The sequence below is a fragment of the Anthonomus grandis genome, chromosome 15 (genome assembly GCF_022605725.1).
Source record: "Anthonomus grandis grandis chromosome 15, icAntGran1.3, whole genome shotgun sequence".
NCBI lineage: Eukaryota > Metazoa > Arthropoda > Insecta > Coleoptera > Curculionidae > Anthonomus > Anthonomus grandis.
Genome location: NC_065560.1, coordinates 16,510,155 through 16,530,081, shown reverse-complemented (window position 1 = coordinate 16,530,081; position 19,927 = coordinate 16,510,155). Strand labels below are relative to the sequence as shown.

Sequence of the window (19,927 nt, the reverse complement as noted above, 5' to 3'; positions counted from 1 at the left end):
TTTATATTTTTGTCTATTAAATCATTTTTAAACAAAAATTATTTTTGCTTCTATTGATGCATAGATGTCATGTAGAAAGAACTAGGAAAATACAATGTAAAGCGACTATATAGACCCCAAATCGCACCGACTAATCAGCCTTACGAGTTTTCTGCTAAAGGCAATGGAGAGGCTAATTGACTGATATAAAAAAAAAGCATCTTGGTCAAAAAACTATTGTAGATGTAACAATATACGCCTACCAAAACAAATTCACAGACCTGTCCCTACACCACCTCATGAGAAGGTGGCTAAGCAATAGTAGGGCCGTCTGCGGGCTTTTCTAAATCTTGATGACACCTCTTTCGTAAAATCTAGCAGGCGCGAGTGCCAGGACTTTTTTGGTGTATTGGCAGAGGCCATATTCTTTAGCATTATATATCTGCTCAGCTCAACAACAAGGCTGAAAACGTTGGCGGCTTGGAACTGCCCGCAGGAAGAAGTATAAGGTTTGTCTGTTAATGTCCTAGGGATTTCGGTTTGGGACATACGCACGGTATATGTCAAGACTTTTTTTTCTTTTTTTGCTTGTTATTTAGATAATCGATAAGAAATGTATATCGGATTTGGAGTTTCATCTCGTGGTTTGATCACGTTTCATTGTGGGATAATTGAAATCTAATTTTTGCTGCTTTTAAAGTATTAGGGCTAGTTTTAGAGTTAATTTACTACTGTATTCATTAAATTTTTAAAGGTAGGTAGATAAAAAATTTAATAAAATTCTGTGTATATATTGGGTACATATAAATATATCCTAATTTTTATTATTACGGGTTTTAAGAAAATCCAGAATGTCATCAAACTCTTCAAGTTCGGATTTTAATCATGGATTTAATTCTAATGTATCAAGTAATGATGAACTAGTAGATATCCCGTTCCAAGGCCACAGGAGACCAAACGAAGCCTACTTCGAAGTTACTGTACCACTGTACAATAACCAGGAATTTTTTGAGTATTTTCGAGTTAGCAGACAACTGGCTTAAGATATTGGCCATAGATTTGAAAAAAGTGAGTTTTTTAAGTCACAATCTGGTGGTTTGCTGGTCATGAAGATTTTTCATTTAGAGATGTTGGAGATAGATTAGATATCACAATTAGCTGCCTTTTTGACGTTAAAAGGCTGATACATTTTCTAAGTGGAATATCATTAAACCAAATATTATTAAATGGCCATCTGATCTTGAAAAGACAACTATTGAACATTTCAGAAAAAATGGATTCCCAGGGGCCATTGGGGCTATTGAAGGTACTCATATAAAGATTGATAAGCCTAAAAATGGTCCAGACTAATATTTAAATAGAAAGAAATTTTACTCTACCTAGGTCAGTTAAATAAGAAATACCTATTTTATCACTTAAACCTCTAGCATTTTTTTATTACTTAATATAATTATAGAATATTAAGTCTCAAGATTCTATTTTTTGTTTATTCACTCAACCTTTTAAAATTATTTTCAGATGCAAGTGGTTTGTGATCATGATTTATTAATAAGGGATATTTTTGTTGGATATTCTGCCTCTGTTCATGATAGCAGAGTTTTTAAAAGTTCTCCTGTATGTGCGGAATTGGTGGAGAGGTATCAAGATTTTTATTTACTGGAAGACAGTGGCTATCCCTGTTTAAGAAATCTTTTAACTCCATATAAAGATAGAGGAAACTTTACAGCCATAGAGCGAAACTTTAATTTAAACCGATCAACAAATCGATATGTTATTGAGCATTGTTTTGGCCTGCTGAAGCAAAAATGGCGACAATTGTACCATATCATATAGTACACTTTATTCGGGCCTGATGCTGTGTACTACACAATTTACATCTAATTGGAAAAAAAATAATTGCCGAAGCTGAAATAAACATAGAACTATACCTTTACTCCCCAACGATGCCGGACAAGATGACCATAATCAAGATATTAATGATTAATTAGTGATAATAGGGATGCTGCTGATAACACAAATTTTGTTGCTAGACAAGTTTTAAAGCAGCCCTGGCATTAAAAGAATGTGGGTGTGACTCAGCAAACTTGGCATAGGTACCCCATGAAAAAGTTCATCTTTATTATATAATGAAGATATTTTATTTACTGAAGGTCGCGAACTTCCTGGCTGTGGTGTTATAAAAGAAAACTGTTGGGACTGTTGTATAAGAAATTTTCGGACGCCTACAAATAAAAATATTGGCTATTTAGAGAAACTTCCTACAGCATAGTAGTAAAGTTACCATTAACATCAACGGTATGCATTAAATAAAATAATATTTATTAAACCTATATTAAAATAATTACTTTTATTGAAAAATATTTAGATGTTCAAAATAAATAACACAAAACCTAACCAACAAACAAATTACATAAAGGTTTTGAGTTGCGAAATGTCAGCGTCATGTCTTAAAAAGATGTTCTAGCACATAAAATCCATAACCGTTAATATAAGTCCGCAACCGTTTGCAACGCGGTTTCAGTCTGGTCATGCGCAACTACGATATACATCAAACTAGTTTCAAACCATCCTAAACTTCCTGCTAGAACAAACCTATTATCTCCAACCTTGTAGTGCCTAGTGGTCGACAGCTTGATCAAATATTTAAACATGGCCGGCCTATATACACAGGCCTACGCTTTCGACCTGCCAATTAGGGCGCACTATACGCATGGCCTGTTGATAAGGGCTCTGCGTATAGTAGACAAATAGTGCTAGTAGATAAATGGTCTCGGAGAGAGGGGAGTCTGAGACTGAACCCCACAAAAGCGCAGCTCCTACTATTCACAAGGAGACGTAACTTTGGCACACTATTTGTTGTGTCTCTCGGTAAAGTGCAGTCGCAATTCTTTAAGACAGTTCGATTTTTGGAAATGACATTAGATTCCAAACTCTCTTAGTATGATGATGCTGACTATGGAATTAAGAAGGCTATGTGCCCGATGGACCTGCAGGAAAGCTTTTAGAAACATCTGGGGTCCCCAGATGTTTCTAAAAGCTTCTGTCCCTTAAGATCTTCTATGTAATCTTTTGCAAACCTCTTTTTACTCATTGGCATCATTGGGAGGCCATGTAGAGATAAAGCAAAAATCTGGGCTCAACTGGATAGAATCTAACGCCTGGCATTTCTGCAAAACGGCCGGTGGAGCCTGAACCCATAACCCATATAGCTATGTATAGCAGTTGCATTAATGAAGTGTCCGAAGATAACGGAAGCACCTGGCATGACCAGGCTTAGGCACATCTATAGACTCTGTCTCGCCCAATAGAAATCTAATATACGCGTAAAGTAGCATTGCGGCATCCCTGGTGGTATTGGGAGGACCAAACTGCGGACCACGTTATCGGAGAGTAATTAGTAGTTAGGCAAGCTAGGTTTAAATACTTAGGTAACACTACCGAGTATACTGACTGCAAGTCCCTTAAACCACAGAGCGTCATTGGTTTTCGAAAGTAGTAACCCCCAGTAGGGCACGACGGAACGATTACAAGACATATGAACATACCAGCCTCTGGCTGCCCATTGCAACTACGCAATTACTTTTACTTTTTTGTACTCATGAAGTTATGTCGCTGTTGAATATAATAAAACATTATTGTTCCTATAATATATAGAAACGTACTAGGAAAATGTTGCCAGGTACCAAAATTAAATAAAAAAAAATTTTACATAAATTGTCAAAATAAAACATAAATTTATATCATTAAAAAACAACATATATTGGTCTCTAAAATACTATATTTTTTACTCTTCCAACCATTATTTTTTTCTAAATCCTCTTTCTCACAATTAAATTACGATAAAAACAGAGAATACGATAAAAAAAGAATTACTTTCCCATTGTAATGGTCGCAAGTAATAATGGAGATTAGGTAATAATGCATTCTAAAACGCAATGATTGCATTTCACCCCACCAAGGCAGTCAATGCATTCTGATATGAAACGCTCGACTGTTATTGGTTGAAGACCGCCCTAGACCCTAGGTGAGCCTAGACGTTTATAATAAGATGGCTGATTGTGTTAATTAACTGTTTTTCTCAACCTTCATATTAGCAGGTGTGTCTACTACAACACAATGGATAGACTTTTAAATAATAATAAAGGAAATATGGGTGCTTTTTTGTAGTGGTAGTGGTGCTTTGTTTTATGAAGATGTTTTTTAATTACAAGGATATAAGTAGGGACCTTTTTAATGAGATAATTTTAGAGCAGAAGAACTTAAAAGCATAATAAATTACTGATTTATTAATATCTAACATTTTTAATTTTCATTTCGTGAATATTAGTAAAAGTTAAAGCAATCAACCTTTTTTTTTTAAATAAAGATATTGGTAATAATTACTCTATCGTAAAAAGGGTTACCTAATTTTATTATAAAGTAGAAAATATTAGAAATATATATACAATAAATATATTTCTTAATAATTACAGTCGTTTGTAAAAAAAATAAAATAATAATTGAAGATAATTATGTTATTCAGCTGCAGGCGGCCTTTCCTTACAACTACAAATGGTTCAACCACTCGCCAAACATGATGCCGCACAAGAACAAGTTATCCAAGTGACCAATCACTTTAGGTATAACAAATGTTTTGGAATTATACATTTGTTACAACAATGTAGATTTTCCTATCAAATTTACGATTTAGAATAAGATTTATTTTAAATGTATCAACAAATACTTTCTATGAATATAGAGGGCTAAGTTAGATGCCTTACGTTAATAGAAATGATCATATTGTGTAAAAGAATCTAGGCAAGAAACCTAATAGTAGAATCATTATATTAATCATATTTTTTAAATTTATAAATAGAACCATAATTGTGAAGAAATAGTCCATACTTGCAGTGGAGTCGTAGGATAAGGTAAAATGAAAATCCTGCAGTCTCCTTCCACTTATTTATTAAGCATTTAGTTATTTAAAATTCTCTACATGTTTCGGATACAGTGGTGTCCATCATCAGGGGATACTAACAGGAAATAGTTCTAAACAGAAGACAGACACAGAAAAAAAAACTTACAAATTAATATAAGATACACTTACAATACTTACAAAGGTTTACAATACCAATTTTAAACCTTTGTAAGTGTATCTTATATTAATTTTTAAGTTTGTTTTTTCTTCTGTATCTGTTTGTCGTTTGTTCGGAATTATGTCCTTTTAGTATCCCCTGATGATGGACACCACCAGTGGAGGGAGACTGCAGGATTTTCATTTTACTAGAGCCATAATTGTTCTCATAATGATCGTAACTCGTAATATTTAATAAAGACAAAAAAGAAATCATTTAAAATAGATAGTGAAAAGAATTTTATAGTGTTATAAAAGTAAATTATTCCGTTCTGCTTCCTAAGAAGAAATAATTTATGGCCATACTTCTTTCAAAATTGCTGATAATCATACTCTTATAGTCATAAATATATTACACAATATAAGGGTCTAGAATATTTTTTATCCTTATAGCCTAATGACAGGAATGAAGAATGTAATAAGAATAAACCATGCCTGTCAGGGTCCGCTGATCAAGCTTATTAATGGGTTTCAGGTATTTGGATTGTTTTTCCCGTTTTTTCATTCATAGGAAATTATCAATGGATGTTGGCAATGACAGAGGGTATTTTTGAGCTAAAACTAAAAAATACTATAGAATTGTTGTATTTATAAACAGGATGTTACAAAATAAGATGCTGATCCTTAAGGGTGTTAATCCTTAGGCGATTTTACGAAGAAAAGTTTAAATAAAACTGTGACCTAAACCCCTTAACTTTTGAGATACAGTATGTTAATAGTTATCACCCTCAGTCTTCTTTTCTGTTATTTTGTATTAATTTTTTAACATAACGCTTCGTTTTTCTCGTTAAGATTTACTACTTTAACGAAATATGTATTATATGTCTCACTTACTTGTTAAGTATCGGATTACACATTTATCTTAAATAGGTTACCTTATGCTCAATGGATTATTACAATGGATCGTTTATTTCAAAACGATCCACCCTTAACAGCTTTCTTAAATAAAAAAAAAAGGCCAATTAGATATACAGGGGGACGTTTAAATATGTATTTACTGAAGTTCTGTCAATCACCTCCTCACCTCCAGCTAACCTCACTTTAATATGTCAAATGGGAACCCCCATCGTGTGATACATCATAGTAAGCAGCGTAAAATTCTCTATTCAATGGTAAATTTAAAATGATGTAGGTACCACACTAAAAGTATTCATTTAAAATACCAAAGTTTGGCGTAAATAAAATATTCATTATTTCTAGACATTTTCGCTAACTATTTGCTTACACATTTACCGATTTCATTTTTTTTGGTACCGTTGAATAGAGAATTTTACGCTCCTTACTATGATGACATGATCACACGATGGGGGTTCCCATTTGACATATTAAAGTGAGGTTAGCTGGAGGTGAGTAGGTGATTGACAGAATTTCAGTAAATGCATAATTAAACGTTCCCCTGTATATCTAATTTGACGTTTTTTTTTTTTTTTTTTTTTTTTTTTTTTTTTTTTTTTTTTTTTTTTAAGAAAGTTATTAATGGTGGATCGTTTTGAAATGAAAGCACTGTATAGTAAACTGCATCGATATTATTTACAAATAACACTTGTTTTCGTTAAATGAAAAGAAAAGTGATATGTAGAATTCCATTTTACGAATCCATTTATGTAAAAAAGTAAATGGTTGACCCAAATGTCAGAAGGATAGTCTTCTCCTTAACTTACATCAAAAAGAAAGGCTTAAGAACTATTTTATTATTAAGATCTATTTAATTAAGATCTATTGCTGCTAATATTCTACAATATAAATTTTTTGTGATACTATGGTTGAATATTTTTTATTAAAAAAATTGTTACTAAAAATTTACTACATTAAACATACTGCATTTTAGTAATTTTACTTTAAAATATTTTTCTCAAACAGTATTTTCAGTTTATACATTTTACTAATTCATAACTCTTCCGCTTATTCTGACCTCTATTTTTTAAATTAATTTGAATTGCCACTTTGATTTACTAAGATTTATAAAATCACTTTCGTCAAATAAACAAAACATCAAATATACTTATGTCAATTTTTTTTGATAATTCAGCGTGTTACAAAATAATATGCTGATCTTTAAGGGTATTAATCCTTGCATCATTTTAAAAAGAAAATTTCACATAACGCTATGTTCTGAACTCCTTAACTTTTGAGCTACAAAGATAAAAAATTATTTATGGAATTTTTTAAAACTATTTAATATTAGTACCGCTAGACTTCTATAATTAGGGTTGTTATATTGTTATTGTAAAATAATGTAAATATGTTTATAAAGTGAATATTTTATTTTTTTTACTAATAAATGGACCATGTATTAAGATGTTGCATTTTTTTTTCCGCGGTAATCGCATGTCGGACGAAAAAAAGTCAAGAAACCAAATTTGGCCTAAAATGGTTTCGGTACGTACGCCACTGCTTAAACTTTCTCCTTTATTAAAAAAATGGCTGTTGAAATTTAGAGGGTGTGAGCTAAATTTCAACATCCTGACTTCAAAATCCTGTGGCTCAAAAGTTAAGGAGTTTAGGACGTTTAAAGCTTTATTTAAACTTTTCTTCTTAAAATCATCTTAAAATTAAGACTGATAAGGATAAGCATCTTATTCTGTAACTCCCTGTATAGTACATAAAGTTGAAATTTGTCAACCTCATAGATAATAGATCATACTTATATTGTGAAGTATAAAGCTATATCTAGCAGCATTGTGTTCATTTGTATAAGTTATGAATTGTAATATAAGAGATCACAACATTAAAAATAGTTGTATAAGCCCACCATTTTTTAAAATTTTGTTAGTATAAAAAAATGTAAAACATATTCTTTTTAAATAGTAAAAGTGAAAAAAAGTAACTGGAAATATTCAGATAATAAAATAGCTCGTGACCTTATTGATTTATAGCATATGGCATATAATGAGTTATATAATATAGCATACATATTTATGAAAAATACGATTAAAGGAATATTCTAGGAACAAATAATCTAAAAAGGTATAAACTTTTAAAATTGGTCTATAGGTAAAATATGAATAATACATTTAAATACACATTTTAAGTAGAGATGGAAGGTGTAAACAATTAAAAATAATATAAAAAATCCCAGCAAAATTTTTAGTAGCTACTGTGATTTTGTAAACTGTCTAAGGATGACAGTTTATACCCCTGCATTTCCTAAAAACACGTGTCTCTAAAATATTTTATATAATTCATTTTCTTTGACCCACTTGCCGAGATTGAAGTTGTGAGAATATTCTATTAAGTTATTAGAATTTTAAGTTAAGTTATTATTTAAATTTTTAAACTATTTGGGAGTGGTTCACACGCCTTTATCGCCTGAAAATCATTTGTGTCTAAGATATTTCATACAGGGTATTTTCAAAGTTGAGTTACTTCTTTTAACACCAAAGGGGGCCAAGAAATAAGTCCAGTGCAAAAGAAATTATTGAGAAGAATTTATATGGTGAAATATGATTTTCGTTTCTTTACTCGTTACTAACTTCCATGTAGACTTCAAAGCAGACCAATGTTAACATGAAATTTATTCTCTATTTTACTTTGATAGCTTCATATTTGCTTAACAATTAAAAAAAAGAAAAAAACAATTAAAACAAAAAGAAACTCAGAAAAAAGTAGTAATATCTATGAGTTTCTTTTAAGAATTTAAACTACCAGTCGAAACTATAAGTTTCTGACGCATCCGTGTACAGAATTCTATCCCTTAAACCCAAAATTGATAATTTATATGGCTATGTTGTTAAATTAAAAAAATTGATATTTTATTTGCTACTACAATATGATACCTACAATAGTCTCGTTTCAAATAAAATCGTTCCTACACGTTTCCAAGTAAAATGTCAAAAAGTCTTACTATTGACATCCTCAATGAGACATTGTTATGGTAAGAGATAAATATATTCATTATTACAGCAATAAAATTACAATTTATCATTGTAATGTTATTTTGTTGCCCACTGAATCAATCAATAACAATTAAACATTTTATCAAGTATGTAAAATTTTAAAAATGTTCTAAAAAGTCTAAAACTAAATCAGAGATCATCAAACCGAGAGGGACACTGCAACTGATATCAAGTTTATCCAAAAGTTTAATTGTTCATTAAAATTAGCTTTTACAACACGTTCATATGTCACTGTGAGACTAACTTATGGATTTCGGAAACTCTTCATGCAACCGAAATAAAGTCAAGGTGCAAATAATTTTCTTTCCTTTTAAGTAGTAACATATTTGTTACATTTTAGTAACTTTTAATTCGAAAGCTATTTTGACTTACCAATGTTGGAAAAAATTCCAAATAGATTAAACTTGTATATGTCCAGTAACAATTTTACATGATAAGTCACACAAAATATGCACAAAATAATGAAGAAAGCATATAGCAAAATAATAAAAACTATAGATAATTAAAAAAAAATAGAACAGAATTGTACACGTCGTCGTCAGTATATTGCGCGGCCGTCGACTAGACCAGGAAACGATCTAGACTGCAGGCAAGCGGGCGGCGGGCTATTCTGCGATTTCTGCGAAGGCCCGACCGAAAATTGCAGTGCGTCTCAAGGCCATAAGCCTCCTCTCTGATGATGGTAGTTACGTAATCCTATTTCTAACCGTTGTCGACAGTAGTCACATCAACGCTAGCACCAGGCATAGGTAAAATGAAATTTGGTTATACATATATTATATTCGCAAAAAGCAGTTGGAAAAGTGGCCCTACTTGTAAAAATTAGGCATTTTATTTAATTTTAAACAACCTCAAAAAAAGTTTTTCCTAAATTTCTGCTCTGATGTATATTTACGCGAGAGGAAAATACGATTGATATTTCTTTTTTCCAAATTAATATAAAAGCCGACATAATACGTACAATACGGGGCTAATATAGCGTCTAAACTATAGCGTGTGATAAAAACTTATATGATATGGTTATAACATTGAAAAAATCAAATACAAACCTAAAATAATTTTACACATACAGGGTGTGTCAAACAAAAAGTTACTTGTATTATTTAATTTTAAAATTTGAATTTCGCGCCTCTAGCGATAACGTCATACGTGTTGGCAGTTATTGCGTTTTGTTAAATTGGCATGAGTGATGATTTTATTTATTATATAATTTTTTTTATGATAAGTGAAGTTTTTTATGAATTTATTAGTTATAAAAATTAGGCATTTTATTTAATGAAACATCCTCAAAAGAAATTTTTCCTAAATTTCTACATCTTTTCATATGATAAACACTTCTTTGTTACCTGTTTTTTTTCTTTTTTAAAAAAACAGTTCTTCTAAAAAAGATAATAGTTTACAAGAAAATTGCTCTGACATACAGGGTGTCCTATTTGCTATGTGGAACTATTGCTGTTTCCGAAACTATAGGAGATACTGGGGCAGTTAAATTAGAAAAGAGTTGCCAATTTTCATGATTATGCTAAATCCTTTCACAGGGTTGCAAAATGTTTCTTAGTTCGTGAGTTACAGGGTGATTTATAAAAATCGCCAAATTTTATTTCAATTACTATTTCCAAAACTATTGGTTTTAGAAACTTATTTGTAATTACAAAGTGTTATAATTTTTTGTGATCTATAAAACTTCACCTTTAGTTTTTTTTTATGATGTTTGGTATCTTGGTAACGGCTATCAACTTCTTTTTTTTAATACAGACCTGCGTTTTTTATATCTTCTTTTGAAAACATTTTTTATTTTCTTTAGAGCGATGTATCCCATTTATGTTTCACAACGTCTCACCGTATTAATAACCATCATCAGCAATTTTTTCTTAGTACAGATCTGACTTTCTTAATTGCTGAAAAGTTAAATACTTTAAAATGTTCATTCTTTTGCTTATGATTCAGAATTTAATTAATTAAAAGCTTAAACTTATTAAACTAGTGTGTATCCTTGTAATGGTGTGTATACTTATACAGGCGTTTATTTAGGGCTTTAAATATTAATGGATTTTTGCCACACATTTCCACCTACGCACATAGGAGTATTTCATCAATCTGGGCGGCCAAAAGTCCGTTTTCGGAAATCGGGCCGGAAAAGATTTGATACATGTTTTTAGGTATCCAAGACTATAGTGCATCAAACCCAACTGTTATTTATTGTTTATGCCTTATCAACGCTCTTAATTGTCACTTTAAGGTTAATAGTTTGTGATGTCTATATCAAAGTGTTTAGATTGAAATAAATTTAATAATTTTTAATTTGAATTGTGTGGTACCTAGATTATTTTAAGAAGAGAAAAGTTATGGAGTCTAATACAACAGGGAAGTGCTTACGAACTGCATTTTTATTTTTTTACATTTATTGTATACTTTCTTTGGTATTCTATTTTTAAGATGGTAACCTTTTAGTAATAAACATTTAAAAAAAATATATACCAAAAATGATTAAGTCAATGTGCCGGGATTTGCCGGGCATTAATATTAATATTTTTGAATAGCCTACATATTTGTCTTCTATGGTACAAAAAATAAATGTTCACTTTTTTCAACTTTTTGAACTAACGCCTTAAAGGAGGGAGGAGAACATCTCAAAATATCGAAAATTTGAAATTTGACATTTTGTGATTTTTTCATGTTTTAGCTGCATCTGGGTTTCGAAATATGACACGTAGGATGCTATTTACATTTGTCAGGGAGTCAGAAGGTATTAATATAACAGAAAAATGCAAAAAACTTGAAGGATACATCTTTAACTTTGGACCATTTTCTGATGAGGATGAAATAAAAGTAAAACGAGAAATTCGTCGGTTGAAGTCTAAAATTGTATCAAAATGGAAAAAGTCACATGCTATATGGGATAAATTCGAAAAGAATAATAAAGGATGGCTGAATGGAATCATTTCACTTCCTAAACCTCTGGGCTCGTCCTCTCAAAGAGTTGGCTGTCCAAAAACAAAGTTCTATGATGTGAGTGAAAGAACCAAGAGAAGAAAAACGGAAATTTTGAGAAGAGACAATAACCTGGAAGAACTTACTTTTGCAACTCAAGTAAAATTAGGTAAGTGAGTAAACAAAATAAATTACTTTTAGGCGATTCAGGCCGGAAATGGCAGGAAATTTATCATCTAAAAAATATAAAGATCATAATAATAACCAACTTAAAGAAAGTACCATTCAGATTTAAAAAGAAATACACACATATCTATTTATCATAATTTTATATTATTAAAATAAAAAAGGAATTAGGTTCCTATTTCTTAATTTATAAAAGTTTAATTTAGCGCATCGTCTGCAGACCTAGTTATTCTTTGAAGGAAACTTAAAATCTCCTGCCGCAATCTGCTTCGGTCCAGCTCTGGCATTGGCACCTCTTGATCCTGCATGCCGTAAATAAACGTCATTAATGAACCGCGACTCAATTTCCTCAAAGCAGGTCTGAAATGCCTGTCAAATGTTATTATCATCTGCTGTTCGGTATTGTTCGGTAACCCAATATATGCAGACCAGGTTTTTCTTTGTAAGACACTTAAAATTTCCTGCTGCAACCTACTTTGGTCCTACTCTAGCATTGGCACCTCCTGATCCTGCATTCCGTAAATAAATGCAATTAAAGTATCGCGACTTATTTCCCTCAAAACGGGTCTTAAATGCCTATCAAATATATTCACCATGTGCACAGCACATGGTGCTGCTCCTTTCAGATATAACGTATCGGCTATTATCATTTGCAGCCATTTTCAAAATTATATTTTCGGATTGAAATATTTATAATCACAAGTATATGACAACTAACTTTGTTTTTGACATATTTGTCAATATCGCAGAATACTTGATATAATAACACATATTTGGTGTAAGTGCATGGTAGATACATAGGTTTTTAAACCCAATTATTAACCGTTTTGTTGCTTTTTTTTCTAGCTAATGAAGGGAAACGTGATGCTTCTCTCGTGCTGAAAGAAATCACTTCTACACCCAAACGAGCCACTGCCTATAAAAAAGCGTTCAGTGCAAGTAAATCCAAAGAGAAGGTACAACTAACACCGCAACAAGCGTTATCAATGTTCATCGAAGCAGACTTATCAAAGAGGCAGTACGAAATCATAAGAAGTTATAATCCATCTATGTATCCATGCTACAGTAAGATCCAAGAAGTCAAAAAAGAGTGTTACCCCGACAAAGAATCTATTACTGTCACCGAAACTTTAGCAGATATTAAGCTTCAGAATTTGATGGATCACACTGTATCCAGATTACTGACAGATCTTTACGAAGTAGTAAAACGCTTGACGAAGAAGAAAGAAATGCCTTGGAACTCATATGTAAATGGGGATGCGATGCAGCGCAACAAGCGCAATTCAACCAAAAATTTGTATGTGACTCCGACATGAACGCTAACTTGTTCCAAAGCTCACTTGTCCCTTTACGGCTTATTTGTTCCTTAAATGGAAAAATACTATGGCAGAACCCCACTCCTTCATCTCCTCGTTATTGCCGCCCAATCAGGCTGAGATTTATAAAAGAAACCGCAGATGTGATAAGAGAAGAAATATCATATATCAAAGATGCTTTAAAAAATTTGAACAAAACGAAAGTCCAAATGAAAGAAAATATTGCTTGCGAGGTATCGCATACAATAATGTTGACCATGGTCGATGGAAAGGTGAGTAAAAAAATAAAAATTGATGAAAATGTTTATTACTATTTTAAGAATCAAACCCGAAACATGATTATTAGGTTTTATTGTTGTAGTTCTATCTAATAATTTAAAAAAAAACATTTCAGGTGTGCAACTCTCCAAATGAAAGAAAATATTGCTTGTGAGGTATCGCATACAATAATGTTGACCATGGTCGATGGAAAGGTGAGTAAAAAAATAAAAATTGATGAAAATGTTTATTACTATTTTAAGAATCAAACCCGAAATATGATTATTAGGTTTTATTGTTGTAGTTCTATCTAATAATTAAAAAAAAAACATTTCAGGTGTGCAACTCTGTGACAAGCACATCATCTACAATGAGGTGCTACATATGTGGCTTAACTTCAAATGATTTTAACTGTATCCAAAAAAAGGGGATAGTTAATGTGGAAACTTTTGAGTTTGGTTTATCTATTCTTCATGCCCGAATACGATTTTTTGAAGCTGTCTTACATTTGGCCTATAAACTACCAATACAAAAGTGGCAGCTCAGAAGCGATGAAGAAAAAGAAAAAGTCAAACTCAGGAAATTCGCAATCCAAAGCGAATTTAAGTCAAAGATGGGTCTCATCGTAGATGTCCCAAAGGCAAATTTCGGCAACACGAATGACGGCAATACCAGTAGACGATTTTTTGCAAACCACGAACTGTGTTACTGGTATAGACGCGACATTTATCTATCACGTGAAAATTATAAGTTTTGTCAGAACTTTATATCCAGCTGTATCCTTGGCATCCGATGACTCCCACGCTCCACAAAATACTTATCCATGGGCCTCAAGTAATAAGACATGCTTTGCTGCCAATCGGACAACTGTCTGAGGAGGCTGCTGAAGCCAGGAACAAATACATACACCTCTATCGCCAAAACTTCGCAAGAAAATGTTCTCGACAAGAATGGAACGCGGACATATTAAACAGGTGAAATATCTTTATTTAGTACTAATAATGACTGTTATGTACCGTCTTTTTTTACAGACTTCTTCTAAACTCGGATCCTGTAATGACAGGAATGAGACCGAGAAGAAAGACAAAAAGACATTTCTCAAAAGACACCATATCAATGCTACAGTCGACTGTATTTAATTAGTATTTACTGTAGTTGGTATTAATTAATATTGTAGTTAGTATTATTATTATTATAGTTGTCGAAACCTTTCTTAAAAGACACCATATTATTGCTACAGTCGACTGTAGTTAATTGGTATTGACTGTAGTATTATTTTGCAGTATTTACTGTAGGTAGTTTTGAGTGTGTTAATTGTTATCATGTTAGAAACATGATTACAAACCAAAAATAATTTTGGCCGCCCAGATTGATGAAATACTCCTATGTGCTACGTGTGTATTGCGTATATGGACATGGTTCAACACAAATTTTGTAAAGACACAAGAAAAGGCCGATATAGAAAAAAGATAAAAAAGTAAAGTAAAGTTGCTGATGTAGTATTTAATTTTAAAATTTGAATTTTATGCCTTAAGCTATAACGTCATATGTGTTGACAGTTATTGCGTTTTGTTAAGTTGGCATGAGTGATTTGATAAGTAGAGACTATGAGGTGACACAAACTGGCGAGACGTATAAATTTATGTATACGAAATTATGAATTTATAATTTATAAAATTAGTAATTTTATTTAATTAAACAACCTCAAAAGAAATTTTTCCTAATTTTCTACAGCCATTCATATGAAAAACATTTTGTTGCAGGTTTTTATGGTCTCTTTTAAAAAATCAGTGTTTCTAAGAAAAAATAATGAATTACAAAATTTGCTTAAAAAAATTACACTACCATACAGGGTGTCCTATTTGCTATGTGTAACTATTACTATTTCCGAAACTATAGATTTATTTCCTATGTTTTATTTTTGTGTCAAAATTAAGTTTTTAAGTGAAGAACGGCTATATTGATTATTTTGTTATGTAAGAGATTTCGCAATGCAAATGATGCACTTAAATGGGCTAAGGGTAAACCGGCTTAATTGGCTTAACCATTTTATTTTTAATTAATTGTTTTTATTATGTATTTAAGAATACCAAAATATTGAAATTAACGAAAGTTCTCTTAGTCCAGAAATCTCTTTCTTTCAGGAATTTCGGAATTTCAAAAATGTCCGCCGAGAAAAGATTGCATCGAAATAAGTTTAGACTTTATCGATGTAGAAAGATGTAACATTTACAACCATGCGATTATCAAAATCGAAGAATATTTTGTAGATCGATTTTAAGACATCGAAGGCCTTAACTTAAACGAACTTAGACAATAGACAATAGAATTTTATTGCTTCTAAAGTAATGGAATATTTACTTATAGCAATAGAGTACAGGCATTACAAGGAAAAATATCTTTAAACAAAAACAAAAAAAAAAGATAAATTTTTTTTTAATAATCTTGTAAATCTTTCCACTTTGCATTACTCAATGGTAATGGGCCTAAAATTTTAAATTCCCTATAATAGTAAAACTATTTAAAAATTTGTCATACACTAAACTCACCATCAAATAACAAATCGGGAAGATTAAATTCTCCAGCATTAAGCAGTTTATTAGGTCGAAATTTTCTGCCTGTTATGGGGCTTGATTCCCACATCCCATTGTAGCTGTTTCTGAAGTAGATTAATTGGGGATGTTCTCTCACAAACTTCAGTTCTCTTATCCGTCTTGTTGAAAAAAGACATTTTCTTCTATATCTGGGCTTCAAAAAGCACGTCCAGTTTCTAAAAAGATCTTGTTTGGCTTCAACAACTTCAAAGGGCATAGGCCTTGCCCTAGCAGATTTGAAGTGATCATACCAGTCCGTGGGTAATTCTGCACGTATTTTTTGGTTAATGAGACCAAAATCTTTGTCACATTCCATGTAACTATGGCCTCTGATTGGGAATGTTATTTTAACTGAATCTAGTTTCTTTTCAGTATGTACTATGTAATGAAGAGCACGAATTAAAGTGTAATTTTTATTTTGGCCTCCACACGAGTCACAAAAAATCTCCAAACGTCGAACATATTTACCAAGAAAGTTAAATAAAAAATAATGGAGTAGAGAGCTAACGGAGTCACTACCTTTATTTCCAGTAATTTCTGGAGTCATGTAAAACACTTAATGGGATGTGGATAAAACATGAATGTTGAATGAATAGATGGAAAGTTGTCTTTTGTATTAAACATCATTCGTTGTTATATTAGAAACTGGCAGAGTTTTTGCGTAATCTAAGCAGATAGCTTCTGTAGAAATGCTCTTCTGGCTGTTTTTCTTTGCATTTCGTTTCCTCTGGTAAAATAATTCTGCTTTTAATTTGTGTAACTTGTTTTCCATTTTTATCTCTCTATTTGTTTATATTTTACAGATATTTTGTGTTCTATGCTTTGTTTACTAGCTTCCAATTAATCCTTTTAGTATCGCCAAATGTGTATCACACTCACTGCAGGTGTCTGACCTTGGAAAGCCGAAAGCTATATTAAATTCTGAACTAAATATAGTTCGATATGTTTCTTTAACTTTTATTAGGGGAAACTTCTCTTCAAACATTTTAAACATCTTTTTAATGTTCAAGTCTTCAGGCATATAAACTTTGGTGGTTTTTCTTAGGCTATAGTGCGTCTTACGTCCTTTAAAAGATTTAATATGATCCCGGACTAGGTTTCTGGAGTTCTCTAAAAGCTTATGAGGACGATTCAAGTGTTTGCCCCTGCGGTCACGTGGAGTCTCACCTTTTTGTTTTAAGGACCTTTGACTTCCAGTTTTTTCCCTTCAATGCCATGCATCGCCAAAAAAGCTTTTTGACACACCTGCTTTTCTTGTATGCCTCCATTGGCAGAGAATCTTATTCTATAATGATAGGAGGCATCGTGAAGTACAGCAGCTTCTTCTGTTTTGCGAGGCCTTCTCTGTTTTATTGGTAATCATTGGATATTTTGCTCATCAACCCTATTTAATTTGTTAAACCGCCTAACTACCTGTAACCTTTCTACTTCGGGCACATTTTTAAAGCACTTGTCACGTTTGCAACCACAATCTTTGCCAATAACATGGCTTCTTAAGTTGATTTTTTTCATAACATCACTTAATTTTCCATACCGTTTCCTTTTTTTAGTTGAAAAATTCAAGGCAGGTACTACTACATCACAACTTTTAGAATCCGACATAATTATTATTTTTACATCAAGCACCACGTGTTAAAATAAACAAACTAAGCCATAATTTACTACAAAATGCAAATAAATAACAAAAAAGCAAAGGTTTAGTCTGACTAAGCGCCTTCTTACCCAGCACCGCACTGACATGGCACCTTTTTAGGCTGTTCGTCAATATTAAAAATTGAAATTACTCCTGACTGAGCGCATTTATAGCCTGAACGATAGGATAGGGTTAAACTTTTGAAATTTTTCTAATAGATGGCACTGATAACTCAATTTCCTTAAAAATTGACATAGCGCCTTTTTTGCCTGTGGTCTTCATTTGTAATATGACGGTTCTCCTGCACGTCGAGATTGGCTTAGTACAAGATTTTTTAATTATTTTTAAACCACATCGTTGGATTGGTAAAAACGGTCCTATAAATAAGTCCGCAAGATCACCTGATATAACACCCATGGATTTTTCTACATAAGGTTTTATTAAGAACTAGAATTATCAATCTACGCGCTCAAAATTTAGAGGACCTAAGTTTAAAAATAAGAGACGTGTGCAATTAAATATCTTCGCAAATGTTAAAAAACATTCGTAGTCATTTCGAATCTCTAGATTAATAACAATTTAGTTCATAATTATGTACATTTTATTTATTCTAAATATTGTTCATTATTATATTGTTTATTAAAAATAAATTTATTATAAAGTTAGTCAGATTATTGTTATAATATTTTTTTAATACCTCTTTTCAATATTGTTAACATTTAGTAGCAATAATGTTATTCAGCAGATGATTATTGAAACAATAAATCGATTGACAGCTAAATTAAGATTAAAGACACTATGTAGGTTCTTTAAAGACTATATGAAAAACCAAGTAAAGTTTGTGTCCAAAATGAATTTATTATTACCACTCTTATATTATTTTAGCGTTTCTAAATATTTTTAATTAAGAACCAAAAAGATAAACTTCTTACTCAATTATTAAATAATTAATTAACTTGTGTAATTAATTTACACAAGTTAAGAAAAATCAGGCCCGCATTATGGATAAATTCTTGATGATGGTTATAATACGTCGAAACGTGGGGAAACGTATGAATGAGGTCCACTATTTTAAAGCGAATAAAAAATGCCTTTAAAATAAGTTATAAAAATGCAGTATCTTAAACACTTATCATCCATATTTAAAAAAAAGAAGTTGACAAATGTTGCCAAGATAGCAAACGTCATAAAAAAAACCAAAGGTAAGGTTTTATAGAGCATAAAAAATATTAAACTTTGTAATTATAGGAAAGTTTCTAAAATCAGTGGTTTTGGAAATAATAATTAAAATAAAATTTGGCGTTATTATAATTTACTATATACTTCACGAACTAAATTTTCGGAAATAGCAATAGTCACACATGGCAAATAGGAAACCCTGTATACTAAAGGCAAGAAAAAATACGTTTGATATTTCTTTTGTCTATGTTAATATAAAAAATCACATAACACGTATGTACAATACAGGATGCGTCAGCAAGGCGTAGAGCTAGAATAGCAACTAAACTATACCGTGTAGAAAAAACCTTATATAACCAATAACAAAAATGTATATACGTAAAATAATTTTGATAATTATTTACAAAACGGTTTTCACCTTTTTTATTAATGAACGGGATATTTTTTGCTAACGCACTTTTTGTTGGTTATAGCGTTTATAGATGTGCTTAAGAAAATAAGAATTTGACATTTTTTTTGTAAATAAAGGCCTTTTTTTTTAAATGCAAAAAAAATAAACTTACCGCATTTAAACTAAATGGCACTGTTGGGTGGCTTAAAATCACCTTTCTGTAAATTTTTTTAATTTTCATATTTTCATGATTTTTCCTAAAATATTAGGTGTTATTTTCACAAAAACAAAACCAAAAACTTCGAATAAAATTGGCAAAATATTGTAAAACCTTCGTTCTGTTTTTATCTATCTCTTTTCTTCTCATTATAAAGGTGTAAATACGTATGTTTTTGATTACATAGCTAATTGATTCTAAACTATTCGTTAAAGGCCCGGATGCTATCTGGAA

General features: G+C 31.4%; 2 protein-coding genes across 7 annotated transcripts in view; one reads left to right on the top strand and one right to left on the bottom strand.

The window, feature by feature from the left end:
• The window catches only part of LOC126745199 (zinc finger protein 574-like), a 250,094-nt gene that overhangs the window by 204,426 nt on the left and 25,741 nt on the right, over nt 1–19,927 (bottom strand). For 4 of the 6 annotated variants that reach the window (XM_050452931.1, XM_050452929.1, XM_050452939.1 and 1 more), the window contains exon 1: nt 9,361–9,601. The exons of 1 other annotated variant lie outside the window; for it this stretch is intronic. The gene's annotated coding sequence lies outside the window, so the exon portion shown is untranslated. Of the gene's footprint in view, nt 1–9,360; nt 9,603–19,927 lie in introns of those variants that run through there. One more of the 6 variants, XM_050452940.1, reaches the window with a different exon arrangement.
• Nucleotides 11,572–13,875, top strand: LOC126745201 (uncharacterized). Its single transcript, XM_050452942.1, has 3 exons — nt 11,572–12,088; nt 12,952–13,693; nt 13,816–13,875. The coding sequence occupies exons 1-2, from the start codon at nt 11,692–11,694 to the stop codon at nt 13,419–13,421; spliced, it is 867 nt and encodes a 288-aa protein (XP_050308899.1). The 5' UTR covers nt 11,572–11,691; the 3' UTR covers nt 13,422–13,693; nt 13,816–13,875.

Bases quoted from the DNA above. Each gene is read 5' to 3' on its own strand.
- LOC126745201 (XM_050452942.1), top strand. From the start codon at position 11,692: ATGACACGTAGGATGCTATTTACATTTGTCAGGGAGTCAGAAGGTATT. The intron at 12,089-12,951 runs GTAAGTGAGTAA...TTTTTTTTCTAG, and splicing joins TGCAACTCAAGTAAAATTAG to CTAATGAAGGGAAACGTGAT.